At 49.6% G+C, this 19,761-nt stretch overlaps 1 protein-coding gene across 1 annotated transcript in view; it reads left to right on the top strand.

Annotated features, from left to right (window-relative positions):
• LOC125914354 (uncharacterized) overlaps nucleotides 1-19,761 on the top strand; it is a 70,606-nt gene that overhangs the window by 18,704 nt on the left and 32,141 nt on the right. Inside the window, exons 2-4 of the mRNA XM_049619581.1 lie at nucleotides 14,211-14,360; nucleotides 15,666-15,731; nucleotides 15,860-15,961. Of these exons, the coding sequence (XP_049475538.1) occupies nucleotides 14,211-14,360; nucleotides 15,666-15,731; nucleotides 15,860-15,961 (318 nt within the window). The remainder of the gene's footprint in view (nucleotides 1-14,210; nucleotides 14,361-15,665; nucleotides 15,732-15,859; nucleotides 15,962-19,761) is intronic.

Raw genomic sequence — 19,761 nt, 5'->3', positions numbered from 1 at the left:
TTGTCCTTCCATCTGCTTTTTTGTCTCCTTTCTTGCTGAGCTATTAAAGAGCAGAGCGGGCATAAGCATGTATAACCCTATTGCCTTCCATACCTAACTTCCTACCAATTCCTCCTCTGCTCTCTCTTTTTACCAAGCAAGGCCGCTGCTGCTTGGGAGACCTGAACATCAAGTTTGTCGACGCCGTAATAAACTTAGAATTAATAGGCTCTGATGAGCACCAGAGGAACAGTGCAGAAAGTACTTGTAACCAAGAACCTTGGACTTCCTAGAAAGAACGCAGTAAGACCAAACTTTATACTCAGACAGACCTGGGTTTGAACATCAGCCCTGCCCACCAGCTTGAGCCACCAATTCTTTGAGTTCAGTCCAGGAATATGAAGTATCTACTGTATGACAGGCCGTGAACCAAACGGACAGGATCCCTGCTTTTATTTAGTTGGGAGATCACCATTAAACAAACATGCAGCCATAACACTTCAAATTGTGGTAAGCACTAGGCAGAAAATAAAACAGAATTCGTGGAGGACCCATTTAGGGAAATGGGAAGGGCATTGTCTGCCCAAATCGTACTGGAACTGAAACTTGTACTTCCTAGTAATCGGACTTTGGTTAAAATAAATTCAGTTTTCCCATCTGCAAAATGGAGCTGGAAATTGCCCCCTCACAGCGCTGCCCTTGGTAATAGGCTCTGAGTCCATCCATGTCAGGCTCAGTACAGGGGCTCAGGGTCATTTGCCTCTCTCCCTGTCTGCCATGGCATTGTATGTTGCCGAGGTCTGTTAGTGAGCAGTTTGTGATGGAGAATCTACTGCTGGGAAGTGAACTGTGAAGCTTTCTAAGGGTCTCGTCGGCCCCTCCGTGTTTGATGGCTGACCCTGGGGGTGGGAGAGAGGAGAGAAGGTATATTGTCCACTGTCAACAGGAAGTCTTCGTCTTTTTTCTGGAGAAAGTGGTGTGGTGGAGTAATACAAAGGCAGCGCTGCTGAATCACGTCCCAGCTCTGCAGCCTGCCATCTCACCTCTCTGAGCCCCCTCTACTCATCTAACGAGTCCTATAACACTTCTCCAGTGGGTTTGTCACGTGGAATAGTGACCTTTAGTATAAAGTGTCCAAGTACTTCGTGGGGCACCCAGCAAGCGTGGCCTTTACCATTCATTGTTCCCACCCCACCAGAGCGGGAACTAGGACAAAGGTGCAGAGAAGGAGAGGCAAAACACCATCCTGGTTCAGGTCCTTGCTCCGCCCTTTCCTAGCTGGGGAACCTTGGGGCAGGTCCCTTAGCCAACTGAGCCTCAATTCCCGGGTAAGACAGAGCTAAGAACAGCACTTCCTTCCCTGGGCGCTGTGAAATGACTCAGGCAGGTTGCCTGGCACCGCTCTTGACCCCAAGGCCAGGGGAGCTGGTGCGGTCACTCCCTGCTGGTACTTGGGGGTTGCGAAGACGCGCGAAAGAATGGAAAAGGCGGCTTTGCCCTTCGCAAATAGCGACGTCCTTTGTCCACAGAGGTCGGAGAGCGGCCGGTTCTGGAGTCGGTACCCGCGCGGGGCACGCGGAGGCCCCTGCCCGGGGCCGGCGGCGCGCAGACCCGGGCGGCCGGGGGCGCGGGGCTGTGACCTCATCGGCCGGCGCCGTCCCGCGGGGCCATGAGATCATGAGATGCCGGCGCTCGCCGAGGAGTCGATTTGTTGGGAGCGCGGGGACAGCCGGTCGCCCGCCGCGGTGATCTCATCCGGGCCCCGGGGAGGAGGAGGTAGGCGGCCCGGCCAGCCCGCTCCGCCCGGAGGGGGATTAATGGCTGCCGCCGGCCGGTGACGTCACCGGCAGCGCCCGTTGCCGGGTAACTGGCGGCCTCTGGCCCCGCCCCCCACCTGCCGCGCTCTCAGCCTCAATGCGTCCTGGCTCGCTCCTCTCTTTGCTTTTTTCTTTCTTTCTTTTTTTTTTGTATTGAGGCACAACTTACATACTGTAAAGTGATCTAATTATAAGTTTACAGCCTCGATGAATTTTTACATATTTATGTATCTATATGTAAAATATGTATATGTATGTCCATATGTTTCCAGATCTCAGCGCTCCTAAATAGAAATGTAATGCAAGCCACATAGATAGCTTCACATTTCTTGGTAGTCACAATAAACAAGTAAAAAGGGAGCAGGTGACATTACTTCTAATAATATATTTTATTTATCCCAGTATCTCCAAAGAATTAGTATTTCAACAGGGAGTCAGTGCAAAAACTTTAATGAGCTGTTTTATTTACCTTTTTGCTGTTTTTTTTTCTAAGACTTTGAAAATCTGTGTATATTATACTTGCAGTACATCTCCATTCGGATCTAGCCACATTTAAAATGCTCAGTAGCCACATGCGACGACTGGCTACTATATTGGGCAGCACAGGTATAAAACATTGCCAGCACCCAGAAGCCTCTCTCATTCCTCCTTTTCTGGTCAGTACCCCTACCAAGGTACCCATCATTCTGACTTTTATCATCCCTGTTCGGTTCTCTTCCCCCACACAGACCTCCTATCTTTTCTTTCTCTCTCCCCACACTTCATTTTAACTCCTAGGGTCAGAGCACTATCTAATGGATAGTCGGACTGGATTGGGGCCCCAGCTCTCCCATGTCTAGCACTTGAACAACCTGCTGTCTTTTTGAGCCCGTGTTTCCTCACCTCTTAACCGTGGCTCATCATAGCGGGGTCCTTCTCTGAGTTTGAGAGCAGCACGCAGGTACTAAGTGTTCCACAGAGAGATTTTTATCACCCCACTGTGAGCCAGCCCTAGTTCTCTTTCTGCTGGTTTCTTTTCTCTCCCCTCTCGTCATTCTTCCTGTAGCTTAGTCTTCCACAGTCTGTTCCTCCCTCCCATGCCTCTGTTGAGCTTTCTCATCCGAGAAATGGGAATGGATCATAACTAGCCACCAGGGGAGCAGTGGATGTGCAATTCCTGGCCCATGGCAAGTGCTTGATAAGAAGATTACTTTCTTCTCCTTGCCCCTCCTCCTCGGCTCCTCGCTCCTCGAATGGTCTCTGGGGCCTGGGTGTCCTTTTTCTTCTGTCTCTCCTCTTTTCTTCTGCCCTCGTTCCCTCTTTCCTGCCTGCACTCGCCTCTAGCCTTCCTTCTGCCCCCAGTCCTGTCAACACTTCTTTCTCCCACCACTCACGGCCACGCTGTTAGAAGTCAGTTTCCAAGCTCTTCCCCACCCGCAGCCTTCTCAAGATGGAGAAGACTGGGCGCGCCCACCCCTCGGCTGATGGCACCGCACTTCAGAGGTCGCTGTTCCTCTGTTTTGCCCTGAAGGGCTCCGCGGTCCCCGAGCAGCCTGCCATCATAACAGACCACAGGCCTCCTTCCCAGGAAAACAAGTCTTTGTTTTCAGCTCCTCGCGCCGGCCCAGCCCGCCCGTTTCGGCTCAGGGAGTGCGACCCGTCCAGGTGGCGATCAGATGCTAACCAGCAGTGCAGGCGAGCAAAGCAATGCGGGAAAACCGCAGGGGAGGCTGAGGGGACCTTTTGCTCTTGCCCGGGCCCCTATGGCCCTGGAGGCTGGTTGCAGTTCCCGCTTATTTCCCCCCCCACGGGAAAGGAGGGTTTTGCAAGGAGGACCCCGTGTGGCTCTGTGCTAGTTTGGGGAAAGCTCTCTGGCCTCTTTTTCCCGAGGCTCTTTTCCTGTTTGGGGAGTCTCCTAGCCCTCTCCCTGTGGTTCAGAGGGGGCCGTGGGTCCCGGCGCCCCGCCCACCCTTGACCATGTGACCGGGCCCGGCCAATCATAGAAGCCTGTGGCCTCCTTTGGGCTCTGAACTTGGTTCCAAGGATGGAGGCTTCCCTTTCATTTTGGTGAATGGACCCAGGGAGAAACAGGTCTCTCTTCATGTTGGAGTTGAAGCTGTAAGCATGTTGGCTTGGGGCTGCCACTGGTCATCTCTCCTACCAGATATAGTTGAATCCAGCACTTTCTACCCGTGTCACCTGGGACTGGTTACCTATCCTCTCTAGGCCTCAGTTGGCTCATCTGTAAAGTGGGAGCATTAATAGCACCTCCCTCAAAGTGTTGCGTACAGAGTGATGCCTAGTACATAGTAAGAACTAAGAAATAGTAATAATTACAATCATCATCATCATCATCACCACCACCTGGAGAGGGCCTGTCCTTGGCAGGAATGCATGAAGCTTACACACAAGGGCAGCAGAGACAAGCCGAGAGATTTGGGAAAGAGGAGGAGAGATGGAAAGAACTATAGAAATAGAGATCTTACGCCACTCTGTTGGCACTCCTGGACCCAGCTGTACTGGCACCAGAACTACCCCTGCCTTCGCAATTTTGTGACCCAGTACATCACGATCTTTCTATAACCTACTTCAAGTTAGCTTTCTGTCACTTAATGGCCGAAAGTGACACTATAATAGAAACTCTTATACCAGTAGTTCTTGTAACAGTGTTTAGCAGTGTGGATGTTAGAGGTGGGTTAACACCCCCATCACACAAAACAACACTGATGCCCAGAGAAGGAGAATAATTTGCCCAAAGCCACACAGCTTACGAAGGACGCACCCCCAGCCATCTGACTTCACACTTGGCACTTTTAACACCATTTTACATTACAAATGGTTACATATGAAGATCGGTTCTTTTCCATCCTGCCTGCCTCATTTACTGTCATCCTATTTAATCAGGCTTAGTTAATTCATTTTATCTGAAAGATGTTTTACACCCACCACACTGCTAGCAGGGGCAGTGGTGCACCCATGGGCCAGGCACTGGACTCAATGCTTTGCTTGCATTAGCTCGTTTATCCTCCCACAACCCTCGGAGGTATGTATTACCTTTAGCCCCATTTTACCACGAGAAGACTAAAGCATAGAAGGCTGAAGTGACTTCCTAAGTCAGTCGGTAAGAGACAGTCAGAATTCAAGCCAGGTCATCGGACTCGAGCATCTTCACCACTGTACTCGCTCAGACTCCAGGGCCTTACCAGCTTGGAGGAGGCAGAGCTGGGACCCCCACCTGTTACCATAGTCCTCCTTTCCTTCTTTCTGCGCTGCGCGTCTTTCCCACGTGTGCTCAGCCCAGCGGTCACTGGACAGCCCCCCTTCCTCCTAGCCTCATCATCTTGTAAACCCCTCCATGTACGCAGAGCCTCAGTTCCTAGCATCTTCAGCATTAGGGTTCTCTATGAGCTGAGCCACCCCTGTGAAAAACCTAGCTATTTGGGCCACAGACATTTAGCGCACCCATTCACTTGTTCGTTCGTTCATTCATTCATTCATTCATGCATGCATTCAACAAACATTCGTTGATCACCTCCTAGATGCCAAGGCCTTTGTATTAGTTAGAATTGGAATAAGCTAATAACAGCAAAGAGCTCAAAATAACAGTGGCTTAAATGTAAAAAGAGTGTACTTCTTTCTTATGTGAAGCCCAAAAGCAAGCAACCCGAACTGGGTAATGTGACACCTTCCAGCTCACTGCTTCACTAATCCTAGGGTGCGGGACTTCTCATGGTCCAAAATGGCAACTAGAACACGAGCCATCACGTCCAAGTTCCAGACAGCAGGATGGAGGAAAGGGGGAAGAATACAGTGAAAGGTTCTCTGAAGTCACATGACACGTATACTGTATCTTAGCGACCAAAGTGGCATCTAGATGCAAAGGAAGCTGGGAGGTACAGTCTTTGTTCAAGGTGGTTGTACCTCCAGTTACAAATTTGAGGACTCTAGGACTAAGGAAGTAGGTGAGAAAGGATAGGGTGACAGCCAGATGCTAGAGACCCACCCTGACGAGGCGTAGGGGAAAGATGCTAAACAAGCTAGGGTTCTCGACACTCACGAAGCTCACAGCCTACTCCAAGAAACACGTAATAGTCAGTGACTGAACACTCACTCTGTGCCAGGTGCTTCTCAGGGGTTTTCAAATGTTTTAGACTCGGGTCCTCTTGACACTTTTTAAAAAAAGTATTAAGGACCCTAAGCAACTTCTGTTTGCATGAGTTACAGCTATCCACATTCACTGTCCTAGAAATTAAAACTGTGACCTTTTGGGGGGCATCTGGCTTGCTCAGTCAGAGGAGCATGTGACTCTTGATCTTGGGGTCGTGAGTTCGAGCCCCCCGTGGGGTGTAGAGATTACTTAAACTTTTTTTTTTAATGTTTATTCATTTTTGAAAGACAGAGACAGAGCACAAGCAGGGGTGGAGCGGAGAGAGGGGGGGACACAGAATCTGAAGCAGGCTCCAGGCTCTGAGCTGTCGGCACAGAGCCCGACGTGGGGCTTGAACTCACCGACTGTGAGATCATGACCTGAGCCGAAGTCAGACACTTAACCGACTGAGCCACCCAGGCGCCCCCCCCCCTTTTTTTTTTAAGAGAGAGAGAGTGTGTGTGTGTTTGCGTGCAAGCAGAGGAGGGGGCAGAGGAAGAGAGAGAATCTCAAGCAGGCTCCACGCCCAGTGCGGAGCCCGACTTAGGCTCGATCCCACGACCCTGGGATCATGACCTGAGCCAAAACCAAAGAGTCGGATGCTTAACTGACTGAGCCATCCAGGCACCCGGCTCCTGGCGTTTTCTTATGTGTTGTAAATCACGTGTCACGAGCCTTAGGAAAAACCCCATTGCACACCTGGTAGAGAGCCACAAAAGTGTCAAATGTGTGTCAGTACTATTATGAAGATGATTTGGACTTCACAGACCACCCCCGCCGGACCCAAAGCAGAAAAGATTCTGCGTCAGGAGTTCTGTCAGGGCTCGCCAGGGACAGCTGGTCTCCGGCTGGTTTCTGCTGGGGCCAGACCATCCAAGATGGCTTCTTCACTCCCAGGTGTGATGCCTCAGCTGCAGCGGCTGGAATGATCCACCCAGGGTCCTGCACCCGAGACCTGAGTTCTCACTGTTAGCTGGGTTCCTTGCTTCTTGCTTCTACCTGTAGCCTCAGAGCCTCTCCCTCTTTGTAGGACCTCTTCACATAAATCTCTCCTTGTAGCTTGGGTGTCTCACAACACTTGACTGCCAGAGGAAGGCCACGAAGCAGTGGCCTTATCTACCTCTTATCTGCCATAAGATCCAGACAGCACTTCACCTCATTCGAGTGTCCCTTAGTTCTTTTGAACCTGACATTTCTCCTCTCCAGAAGAAGTTGGCGTTAATAATGCCCCTATCCTCAGATGATCATGACATTCGTTACTAGCTCTGACCACACACGGAGCCCTTCCTGGGTACCTGTATGTTAGGATTATTTGCTGGTGTGATTCTCACGATCACCTTGGTGTGTTGGAGCCAGGTTGCACTGGCTTCTGAGGGCCACTGGTTAAATTTTCAGGAAACTTGCAAGCAGTTGTTAAACCCTTGGTAGCTTGAATTGGCCTTGTGGGAGTATTTACACCACAGAAATTGACAAACACAAAAATCAGGGCCTTATTTTGTTGTTTATGGAGACCTGGTTTGCCTCACACTACTGCATGTATGCGTGTGTGTGTGTGTGTGTGTGTGTGTGTGTGTGTGTATTCAACCCCATCTACAGATGAAGAAACTGAGGCTCAGAGAGGTTAAATTACTGTCTAAAATCAATTTAGTAGGTGGCAGACCTGACCTTGGAGCCCCAGATCCCATTCCCTTAACTGCTGTGCTGTCCTTGCTCCTGCAGATGAGACAAGGGTGTATGAAACACAGTCATAAACAGGCAAAGCTGTCAATATTCGTTATGAATTTTGATGCAGAAAAAAAAAACCTTTCATCCCTGTCTACCCATTCTTTATACATTAACGCTGCTAACGACTATCTGATTATGTCTCCCCTCCCTCCTCACCCCCAAAGTTCTTCAAATCCTCTTCCCCACCCAGGTTCTTTCTCAAAAATCCTTTTCTCTGTTCATTTCTTATGCTTCTCAGCAGCCCGCTCTCCTGCATTTACCAGCTCCCCCTCCAGAGTCAGCCTCTGTTGTTTCCTTGTTTCCCATTTCACTTTGTGTCCCCCCCAACCCCCACCCATCCTAGCAGTAACGAAGCCAGCACAGAATCCGCCTTCCCGTCTCCACCGCTCCCGCCCCCCTTTATCAGAATCCCAGCAGAGAAGTCTGCTCCCATTCTCGCTCGTTCTCCCTCACGGGTGGCAGGGGGGCCAGACGGCTCACAATCTGATCGCGTTCCTCGTTCCTTGACACCCCAGAGAAACCACACATTCCATTTGGTGGTCGTCAGAAATAACATGCTTAAGAAACCTGGAATTACAAAGCTGCTTAATTAGAGAGAGATGGTTTCACTGGGATATGCCCGGTTTTCCCCGGTGGTTGTATCTCCTTCTCCAAGTGGCCCGCCCCCCAGCAGCTAATTGCTACCTTGGGCATGGGTGCCACACAGGCACTCAAGTCTCTTTATTTTCTTTTCTGTGACATCGGTGCTCGCCTCTAAACAGAAGTTCTGTCTTCCATCTCTCCTTCTCCATCAGTAAACCCAAGAAGCTGACGTGAGTAATAAGGGTGGAATCTCGAGCTTCAGAAAGGTCCCCAGCTATTAAGCGAGCATCTACTATGTGTTAGATGCCAGGAACACGACCTCCAGGAGCCAAATCATCTCTGTGCTTATGGGGCTCCCAGTCCAGCGGGAGAGACAGACACTAACATAGTTTCTTAGATATCGTGGGAAGTGCTCAGAAAGGAGTGATTTGGTGGGTGTAACAGGAGTACCTGATTTAACGGAGGACTCAGGGAAGTCTTTCCGTAGCACGTGACAGCTGACCTGGAAGATGAACAGGTGTTAGCTCACTCCCTAAAGAGTAGAGGACAGTACTCCATCTGCAGGGGAAGAGCATGGTCTACATCGTAAAGGAACAGAAGGAAGGGCCAAGAAGCTGCTGTCTGAGAATGCTGTGAAATTCCGGGGATGTGTTAGAGTCCCTGCCATGGTTTGACTTATCTGGCTTCTGACATTTTATTATTTTTATTTTCTTAAGTTTATTTATTTCTTTTGGAGGATAGGGAAGAGCAGAGGGAGAGAGAGAGAGAGAGACAGAGAGAGAGAGAATCTCAAAAAGGCTCTGTGCTGTCAGCAGCGGAGCCCAACACGGGGCTCGATCTCCCGAATCGAGAAATCATGACCTGAGCTGAAATCAAGAGTGGGATGCTTCACTGACTGAGCCGCCCAGGTGCCCCCTGGGTTCTGACAGTTTTAGACCGGGGTCGGCAAGCCACAGGCCACTGGTCACATGTACCCTGACACCTGTTTTCATTAATAAAAGTGTTCTTGGAACACACTCATGCCTGTGTGTTTACCTATATAGTTGTCACAGAGACCGTATGACCTGCAAAGCCAAAGTATTCACAGTCTGGGCCTTTGCGGAAAAATGTTGTCAACCTCTGATCCAGACCCACTCGTGGGCAAGTGGGAAGCTTGGGGATCTGGACCAGGGAACCAGCCCGTGGCTAACAGAGCCTGAGAATTGGAGATCCAAAGACGATGACCAAAGCTGAATAAAGGCAGTAGTAAGAAGGTGGTGGGTGACTGGGCCTGACCCCAGGCTGTCTGGCTTCCAACGCAGCATTCTTAACCACCGAGCCAGGCTGGTTGTGCAAGATCTGCCAGAGAGGAGACAGCAGAGCCTGTCCCCAGAGTCAGCCCGATGCCATCCTGCGGGGTTTTCCAGAGACACAGGGACACAGGACCTTTCATGAGGTGGCTGTGTCCTCACCCACTGTGAGGCCAGGCCGACAGAGCAGGAGGCTGCCCACCGAGATGGCACAGGGTGGGGGTGGGGGGGGGGCACTGACTGTCCTTTCTGTCACCTTGGGTCTACTGGAACACCTGCCTTCCCTCATCCTCCTCACATTTCCTTCATCATTCTGCTTCTTATTCAATAAACCGTGCTTTTCAAACTTTATGTGCACAGAGATCACCTGGGAAACTGAAAATGGAGATTGTGTCTCAGCAGGTCTGGGGTGAGGTCTGCGATTCTGCATTTCTAACAAGCTCCCAGATGGTGGTGACGCTGTCCGTTGAGGGACTACAAGCCTTGAGTAGCAAGGCTTTCAAGATCAGCTTAAATGAACTTTTTTTTTTTAATGTTTATTTATTTTTGAGAGAGAGAGAGCAGGGGAGGAGCAGAGAGAGAGAGAGAGAGAGAGAGGGAGACACAGAATCTGAAGCAGGCTCCAGGCTCTGAGCTGTCAGCACAGAGCCCAACACGGGGCTCAAACCCACAATGGTGAGATCATGACCTGAGCTGAAGTCAGACACTTAACCAACTGAGCCACCCAGGCACCCCATGATCAGCGTAAATGATAGCTTCTCTCAAAAGACTTGCCTAATCACATCTCTACACCCACTCCCACCCCCATACCTCGATTCTGGGGCCCCCTCATGGTCAGCTCTAGCAAACTTGTACCACACTATATTATAATGATTTGCCTAGTGTCTGTCTTACTCATTAGGTAGTGAGCTCCCTGAGGACAAGGACAAGGTCTTAGTCATCTTAGTATCACCAGAGCCTAGTGCTGTGTCTAGTACATAGTGGGTGTCCAGTAATGGAAGGTGGGGGGAGGGAATTGGTGGATGGAAGGGAAAGAAGGAGGGAAGGAAGGGAGAAAGGAAAGATGGGTGGATACATCAATGGATGCGTGGATGGGGGAGAAGGAGGAGAGGACGAAAGGAAAGGAGAATTCTCTGCGGGTTCACTGAATTCAAGGAGGAGTGGGAGAGACTGGAGTGTTGACCCAGAATGAGATGGAACATGGAGTAGTTGAGAGACCCTGGGTGAGAGCAGTTAGATGCAATGAGGGAAGCACAGGGCAGCTGAGGTTGAGGTGGTGCAGGAAAACAAAGCTTAGACATGCATGGGTATTCAGCAGAGCCTGGGGGCTGCTGTCAGGACAAGGGCAGAGCCTGAGTAGCCCTAGCCATCCACTGAGCTGTCCCATTGTTCCCTCTTCCACCATGCCATTGGCATGTAAAACAAACATGGTGGCCATCCCCCATATCTCTGCTCCCCAGTCACCTCTGCCTTCCTAAAGGCTACAGAGGGAACCAGCATTCTCCAGAAGGGAATATATCCATGGGTCAGGGGCTGGTGGGAGTCTGGAGGGGGTAGAGGACCCTCACAACAAGGACTCAGCCAAACAGTCACAAAGGTCAGGCATTGGGATGAATGGACAATTGGATGCCCTTCCTTGGTCCTTAGCAGATGTGGGCACATCTGCTTCAAGAGGTCCCCTTCCTAGGCCCAACAAGATGGAATTTAGCAAGATGGATATAAAGTTTCTACCCTCATCTCAGACATCATCCATTTGATGGATACGTAACATCTTTTTGTAACCTTTTTACCCCTCCAATGTAAACATATCATATGCTCAATATAAAAAAAAAAAAAAAAAAAAAAAAAAAGGAAAAACAGGAAAACACAAAGGAAACAAGTGTTTCTTCATTCTGTCTCCTTTCCACTGGGGACTATAATGTGAACATTTCCTTGAGTGAATAGATAGTCTTCACCAGGATGACTTTTTACCTTTTAATTTTGAAAGTTTAGACTTACGAGTTGTACTTACAAAATAGTACTGAGAGTTCCCACAAACCCTTCACCCAGCTCCCCCTAATGTTAACATCTAGTGCAACCACAGTACAATTAGCAAAGCCGAGAAATTAACATCATTGCCATCGCTATTAACTGAACTACAAATCTTACCAGATTTTGCCAGTTTGTCTCACTAACAACATTTTCGCTGTCTAGGGTCAGTGAATCCCAGATCCCACGTTGCATCCATCTGTCATATCTCCTTAATCCTCTCCAATCTGACAATGCCTTGATCTTACCTTTGTCTTTTGTGACCTTGAGGCTTTTGAAGAGTGCCGGACATTTCTTTTATAGAATGCCACTTGATTTGGAGCACCAGGGTGGCTTAGTCGGTTAAGCATCCAACTCGACTTTGGCTCAGGTCATGTTCTCACAGTTGATGAGACTGAGCCCCCACCCCCAGCCCTACCCCTCCTGTCGGGCTCTGTGCTAACAGCGTGGAGCCTGCTTGGGATTCTCTCATCTCTCTCTGTCTCTCCATCTCTCTGCCCCTCCCCTGCTCATGCTCGCTCACTCTTGCTCTCTCTTTCTCAAAAATAAATTAATTAATTTAAAACAATAGTAATTAGGGGCGCCTGGGTGGCTCAGTCGGTTGAGCGTCCGACTTCGGCTCAGATCATGATCTCACGGTCCGTGAGTTCCAGCCCCGTGTCAGGCTCTGTGCTGACAGCTCAGAGCTTGGAGCCTGCTTTGGATTCTGTGCCTCCCTGTCTCTCTCTCTGCCCCTCCCCCTGTTCATGCTCTGTCTCTCTCTCTCTCAAAAATAAATAAACATTTTTTTTAAAATTTTAAACAATAATAATTAGAAGGAAAAAAAAGAATGCCCCTCAATTTGGATGTGTCGCTTGTTAGTTCATGACTCCACTGAGGTTTTATAAATTGTTGCAGAATAAACACAAAAGCGATACTATGTTCTTCTCAGTGCCTCACAGCTGGGGTCCAGCCTGTCCATGTAACTAACTTACTGCTGCTGGAGTAAACCTTGATCGCTTGGGGTATTATGTGCTGGGTTTCTTCATGGTAAAGTTGCTCTTTTTCAGGATAATGTTTGAAAGGCGGTTCAGCTTTCCATTGTAGATCTCTCTCTTAACCAGACTCTCTCACGGTGCATTTAGTTTGTTACTTGTCTCTGTTGGTACTGTTACAGAGAACCAAAGACAGCTGCAGCACCTGTTCCTGCTGGCACATCTCAACACACATCCCTGATTATTTTGTTAGAATAAATTCCTAAAACTAGGATCACTGGAGCAAATGCTATTCACCTTTTTAAGGCTGTGCATGCCTGGGGCAGGGTTGGTTGCTTCTTTCTATGTTGATTTGTTTTAATCAGCTTTACTGAGGTGTAATTTAAATACAAAACATGCAGATTTGAAGCATATATTTCAGTGAGTTTTGGCAAGAATGTACACTTGTGTAATCACCCTCCCAATTGCAATGCAAAATAGCTCTATCTGCTCCCCCAAATTCCTAGATGCCCCTTGCAGTCCCCTCCTCCTCACCCCAGGCAGCCCCTGATCTGATTTCTGTCACTGCAGGTTAGTGTTAACCTGTTCCAGGATTTCATAGAAATGAGAACTGTACAGTATATTTTCTCGTATCAACAGTCTCTTTCGACTGGGCCTAATGCACGTGGGATTATTCATCCACACTGTTGTGTATATCAGTCATTTAGTCATGTTTATTGCTGAGTGGCGTTCTATCGTACAGATATACCACAATTTGTTTATCCATTCTTCCACTGATGGGCATTTGGGCTGTTTCCAGTTTGGGGGTATTATGAATAGAGCTACTGTATGAACATTTGTGTGCAAGCAGCTGCATATTTTCATTTCTCTCGGGTACATACCTGAAAGCGGAGTTGCTGGGTCATAAGTAGGTGTGTGTTTAACTTTATTATCCCCAGCAGGGTGGGGTTATTTTCATCTCATTTCATAGCACAGGCCACAGAAAGCTTGAGGGACTTGTCCAAGGGCAGAGGGAAGAAGGGAAATAGAATTTGAGGAGTACTGCTCTGTGCCAGGCACAGTGCTAGGCGCTTTTCCCATTTCTCTCCGGGAACCTTCAGAGCCACCCTGTAAGAAAGGAGCTGTGGTTCCCATTCTGTTGATAAGGAAGCTGGGGCTCACGAACTGGCAGTGACGTAAGCTTCAAACCCAGCCCCGTCTGAATCCCAAGTGTCTCTTCTTTGCCCAGAAGCCATCCTCCTCCACCTCTAGACCCGCCCTTACCTGCCTCCTGTGGTCCATCCTGCCCATGCCCCTGAGGGCAGGCACCCGAGATGCCCTAGTCCGCCCTCGAGACAAGGGCGATCTGTGTGCAGGGCCAGGGACTGTGCCCCCAAAGCCACAGCAGGCACAAGGGAGTGACCCACACTGCAACCCCCAACAGGAGTGTCCAGTTTCTCCCTCCTTGAAATGCAGTCCTCAGAGCTTTGGTCCTCGGGGCTGGTGGGCAGCGGGTGAGGCCGGCGGGCAGGGGCCACCTCTCCCCGGCCATATCGCAAACCCATTAGGAGCCGGTCTGAGTGCTTTCCAGAGCTGATTAATGGCCTGCTTGTGACCTGGAACGTCATTACTGCCCAGGCTGGGGGACCCCCGGCTGCCTCCTTTGGGTCTTTACAGCTAATAATAATTGATGCTTTCTGTGCGGTTGCAGGGAAAGTTCTATCTGGTCATCGAGGAGTTGAGCCAGCTGTTCCGATCACTCGTCCCCATCCAGCTGTGGTACAAATACATCATGGGGGATGACTCTTCCAACAGCTACTTCCTAGGAGGGGTCCTGATTGTTCTCTACAGCCTCTGCAAGGTGAGGTGGGCCCGAGGGGCTGGAGGGCTGGCCCGAAGAGGATCCATGCGTTTGCTGGGTTTCGGGGGGGTGGCGGCAAGTGGGGAGCTTGGCATCTTTTTTTTCTTTTAATGGAGGTAAAATTCACACAACACAAAATTAACCACTAACCATCTTACGGGGTACAGTGACACTGAGCCGCTTCACAGGGCTATGCCCCCTCCACGTCTAGTTCTAAGACATTCTCATCACCCCCAAAAGAAACCCTATACCCATTAAGCCGTCCCTCCCGTTCCTGCCTGCTACCCTCCCCCAGCCGCTGGCAACCGGCAGTCTGCTCTCTGTCTCTGTGGACTCTCCTATTGTGGACACTTCATACAAATGGAATCCTACACTGTGTGGTCTTTCCGTGTCTGGCTCCTTCCGCTTTAGCGTCATGTGTCTGAGGTCCATCCACGTCGTAGCATATATCAATACTTCATTCCTTTTTGCGGCTAAATCCACCCTCATTTCTTGCCCATAAAGCTCACCGTGTGCTCTCCATTCACACATTTCCATTATGACTCCCGTGTTATGGGCGAGGAGATGGGGACTCAGAGAGCAGCAACTTGCTCGGCATCACTCAGCTACAGATCACGGAGTGAGGGTCGAAGCCAGGCAGTCGGCTTCCAAAGCCTGGACCTCTTACCCCAGGTGCGCCCCCCAGACTTGTTTCCATTCTTCTTCAACCGCACACCCTCATGCCTACAGTCAGGATACAGGGCTTCTCTTTCCATCACGGGTACAAATCAGGTTTCCCTCCCCACCCCAGGCATAAAGACATCCTCCTCTTCCTTCTTCCTTCTCTGTTTCTGGCTCTAGAGAATCCTGGGGGAATCCACATGTTCTCCCCTCCCCTCCCCCCTCCTCCCCTCCCCTCCCCTTCCCCCCAGCAGGACTAGCCAGGCAGTCCGTGCCCCATCAGCCACTGGGGACTTCTGTTGCCTGCCCATCCTGATCGACTGGCAGTGGCTGACTGGAGTGCTGGCTCAGAAGAGTGCTGTGATCAATTAGCAATGCCTGTGCTGGGCTTGGCAGGGGGAAAAGGCAGTATGCCTGCCATGTATTCACTCTCCTGGTCCAGGAAGCAAGGGAAACTGTTGACGTAAGGCAGCAAGACGAATGCCAAGCAAAACTGGTAGAAATGAGGAGCTCCAAGTGGGACAGAGTGCCCTGAAAATGTCCACAGTCAAAGATGAGGGGTCAGAGGGGATGGTTCAGGAGTGGTAAGAGAGGTCCTGAACAACCCTTGGAGACTTTTCAGCCATCACCCTGCTCTCTTTTCAGTCTTTCGACATCTGTGGCCGTGTGGGCGGAGTCAGGAAAGCCCTGAAGCTTCTCTGCACCTCTCAGGTGAGTTGACTTCAAGTGGCCCCAACTGAAGACGAAGGAGCCACGAGCTGGAAACAGCTCACAGTGCTTCTGCGGGTGTCCGGTGAGGATCCACAGCTGAGTTTACCTCTGTCTCCTCCTTTAAACAGAATTACGGAGTCCGGGCCACTGGGCAGCAATGCACAGAAGCCGGCGATATCTGCGCCATCTGCCAGGCTGAGTTCCGGGAGCCTCTGGTCCTCATGTGCCAGGTAAGCAGGGCTGGGCGGAGCCATCGGGGACTGAGGCTGGGGGACCTCTGGGGCCCTGTCCCACGCAGAAGTCCCATGTGCCTCTCCCATGACCAAACCTCAGGGCTCTGAGATGGGTCTTTGGGAACAGTGTGGTCAAGGCTGGAGTCGGTCAGACCTGGGTTCAGACCTCAGGTCTGCCTCTTACGAGGTGGGTGGCCCTGGGCAGGTTACGTCACCTGTCTGAGCCTTGGTCTCATCAGCCGAGTGTCAAAAGTGAAAAATTCAGTATGGTGTAGCGTCACAATGTCCTGAGTGAGAATCCCAGCCGCACTGCGGACCCTGTAGGCGGATCACTCCGTCTCCCCCTGAGCCTTGGTTTTTCTCATTTATACAATGGGCATCATAATACCTACTTCATAGAGCTATTGTTAGGAATTAACGAGATCATCTGAGAAAGAGCTAAATTTGAATTGTTCGCCCATAAAAAATCCTCTGGTTGTAATTACTATCCTCGTTGTAATTACCATTACTGTTTGTTCTCATTTTGAATTGTGGGTCACCAACCCATAGCAACCCATGTTGAACTCCCTCAACATACCCCTGCTCCTCCTCCTGACATCAAGGGGCTAAGATGTCAATTCGGCAAGTGCATAGGAGTCAAAGTATCCTGTCAGGTACCAGAGAGGGGAGACAGAGGGCACACAGACCCTGTTCCCTCCTCTGGAAGCTCACGGTCCCCGTGGGGAGACAGACACATACATAAATAACTATGAAACAAGGCAGGCAGTGATAAGTGCTGTGTAAGAGAGATTCATGCAGCTTCCCGGGGGACCAGGACAGAGAGCAATGAGTTCTACCTCAGGAAAGCTTTTTGCGGGAGGCACAGCCTGCCCACTGGAAGAAACGGGAGCGTGGATGAACCCTCCCTCCCTGCCCCCACTTCTGCAGCCACCAGGACCTTCCGGGGGTGAGAGGGTGGGAGGTGAAGGTTTTGGCATCAGCAGAATTCCTGATTATTTTGCTGTTTGGGGATGTTAGGAGGTTTTGTTTGTTTGTTTGTTTTTCCTTTCATTTTATTTTTAAATGGAGAATATATTTGCATGATTCAAAATTCAAACCGAGGAATGCATGAGTAGGAAGTCGCAGGAACTTAATGCAGCAGGTTGGATCCTGGAACAGACAAAGAGCATGAGTAGGGAAACTGGTTTGATGAGATCCAGATAAGTCCAGAGTTCTGTGATTGGTAATATATCCATGGGGGGCTTCTCGGCTTTGACAAATGTACCACACAGTAAAGCAAGATGATGATATAGGGGAACTGAAACTTGGTGAGGAGCTGTATGAGGAGTCTCTACACCATCTTGGCAACTTTTATGCGAGTCTAAAATTATACCAAGGTTAAAAGTTATTTTTTTTATTTTTTTAAAGTTTATTCTGAGAGAGAGGGGGAGAAAGAGAACAAGCGGGGGGCGGGGGACGGAGGGCTGGGGACAGAGGATCCAAAGTGGGGTTTGTGCTAACCAGAAGAGAATCTTAAATACAGAGAACAATCCGAGGGTTGATGGAGGGGTTGGGGGAGAGAGGAAAATGGGCGATGGGCATTGAGGAGGGCACTTGTTGGGATGAGCACTGGGTGTTGTATGTAAGCGATGAACCACGGGAATCTACCCCAAAAACCAAGAGCATACACACTGTATATTAGCCTATTTGACAATAAGTTGTATTTTTTTAGAAAGTGGGATTTGTGCTGACAGCAGACAGAGCTATGTGGCACTCAGACTCCTGAACCGCAAGATCATGACCTGAGCCAAAGTTGGCCGCTTAACCGACTGAGCCACCCAGACGCCGCAAAAGTTTATTTTTTTTAATACTTTAAAGATACAAGGGGCCCCTGGGTGGCTCAGTTGGTTAAGTGTCCAGCTTTGGCTCAGGTCATGATCTCCGGGTCTGTGAGTTCAAGCCCTGCATCAGGCTCTGTGCTCATAGCTCAGAGCCTGGAGCCTGCTTCGGATTCTCTCTCTGCCCCTCCCCTGCTCGCGCTGTTTCTCTCTCTCTCTCTCTCTCTCTCTCTCTCTCTCTCTCTCTCAAAAATAAACATTAAAAATATTAACAAAAAAATTTTTAAATAAAGATACAAGAAGGGAAATAGTGACCAGCCCCCTACCCTTCCCCAGCTCCCCTTTATATCTTTGTAGAGATGCTTTATAGAATTTAAACACACACACACACACACACACACACACACACACACACACACACACATGTCTTTTTCAAAAAGACCTACATTGGAACACCTGGGTGGCTCAGTCGGTTAAGTGTCGGACTCTTGATCTCAGTTCAGGTCTTGATCTCAGGGTCGTGAATTCAAACCCCGTGTTGAGCTCTGCACTGGGCATGAAGCCTACTTAAAAAAAGAAAAAAAGGAAAAAAAAAAAAAAACAACACTACATTGTAGCATATCCTACCCAAGCTGTGTTCTGCATCTTTCCTCTTTGACTTGAAACTCTTAAGAGATGGGTCCTTCTTTGCAGATCGTCCCATTTCATGGATGGACCACCCTTTGTTTTGTCTTTCTCCTATGGAAGGGCATTTCATAGCTTAGAAGCTTCTGTTATTACAATGATGTTATTACAATGGCTGTCATGAGAGGTCAGAAATGGGGAGATCTATAGTACCTACCTGGGCCCATCGTGTTGATTGAATGAGTTAATTCAAGCTTCTAGGACTACGTCCTGGCACGTGGTCAGGCTTCAATGAACTCTCTGCTCTTATTGGCACACATTCCACTTCCCACATGTGCGAGCCCTTGGTAGGATAAATTCCTACTGGTGGAATTACTAGGTCAAAGGGTATCCAGTTTTGACAGATATTGTTAAATTGCCCTTCATAAAGAGTGTATCCATTTACGCTCCCAGGGCAGAGCAAGACATGACCTCTGGCTCCCCTCACTTACCAACACAAGCCTTTTCTGAGCCTTGCCAACCCAGCAGGTGACAAACACTATCTCGGTGAAGTTTCAATCTGCATCTCCCTAATTACGAGCACCTTTCTCCTGTGGTTCAGAGCCCATCTGTAGAACCTTTTCAGTGGCAGTGATAACTTGAACTTGATGTCAACGGGCAAGTCTTGCTTCTTTCTGGCAATCTCTCCCAGCCTTGGTGTGTTTATTTCTCTCCCATTCTTCTCCTTGTGCCATGACATCTTCCCAAAACTTGATTCACATTCTTGTGAGGGCTGTCCCAGATCCGGGAGCACCAGCCACAGCCAGTGGCAGTTGGAGCCCACGGTCCTGGCCAAACCAGTCTCTGCTGCCATGAGCTGGGCCTGGGAGACGATTTCCACAGGCAAAAGGGCCTCCCTTGTTCATTCCTAAGTGCTTTGAATGAATGAATGAGTCTAGTGCTTCTTCCTTAGTCAGAGTCTTCCCTGATTCTGCTTCCTCAGACTAGCTGGTGCTCCCAGTGGTATGTTCCCAGAGATCCTTGTGTTTTTCCCTCATAGCACTTATCCCAGTTGTCAGCTAGTTAACTGGGCAACTGTTTGTGTAAGGTCTGTCTCCTCTTCGCTAAAGCATAGGCCACTTGAGAGTGGTGACCATGTCTGTCTTGTTAGCAGCAGAATCACAGTACTGACTCAGTAAATACTGGATGGGTGGATGGATGGATGGATGGTTGGATGGTTGGGATGGAGATGGATGGATAGATGGATAGATGGATGGATGGATGGATGGGATGGAGATGGATGGATGGATGGATGGATAGATGGATGGATGGATGGATGGATGGATGGGATGGAGATGGATGAATGGATGGATGGAT

The sequence above is a fragment of the Panthera uncia genome (assembly GCF_023721935.1).
Source record: "Panthera uncia isolate 11264 chromosome D3 unlocalized genomic scaffold, Puncia_PCG_1.0 HiC_scaffold_8, whole genome shotgun sequence".
In the NCBI taxonomy this organism is placed as follows: Eukaryota; Metazoa; Chordata; class Mammalia; order Carnivora; family Felidae; genus Panthera; species Panthera uncia.
The sequence above is the reverse complement of the archived record's forward strand: the minus strand, read 5'-3'. Positions and strand labels throughout refer to the sequence as shown.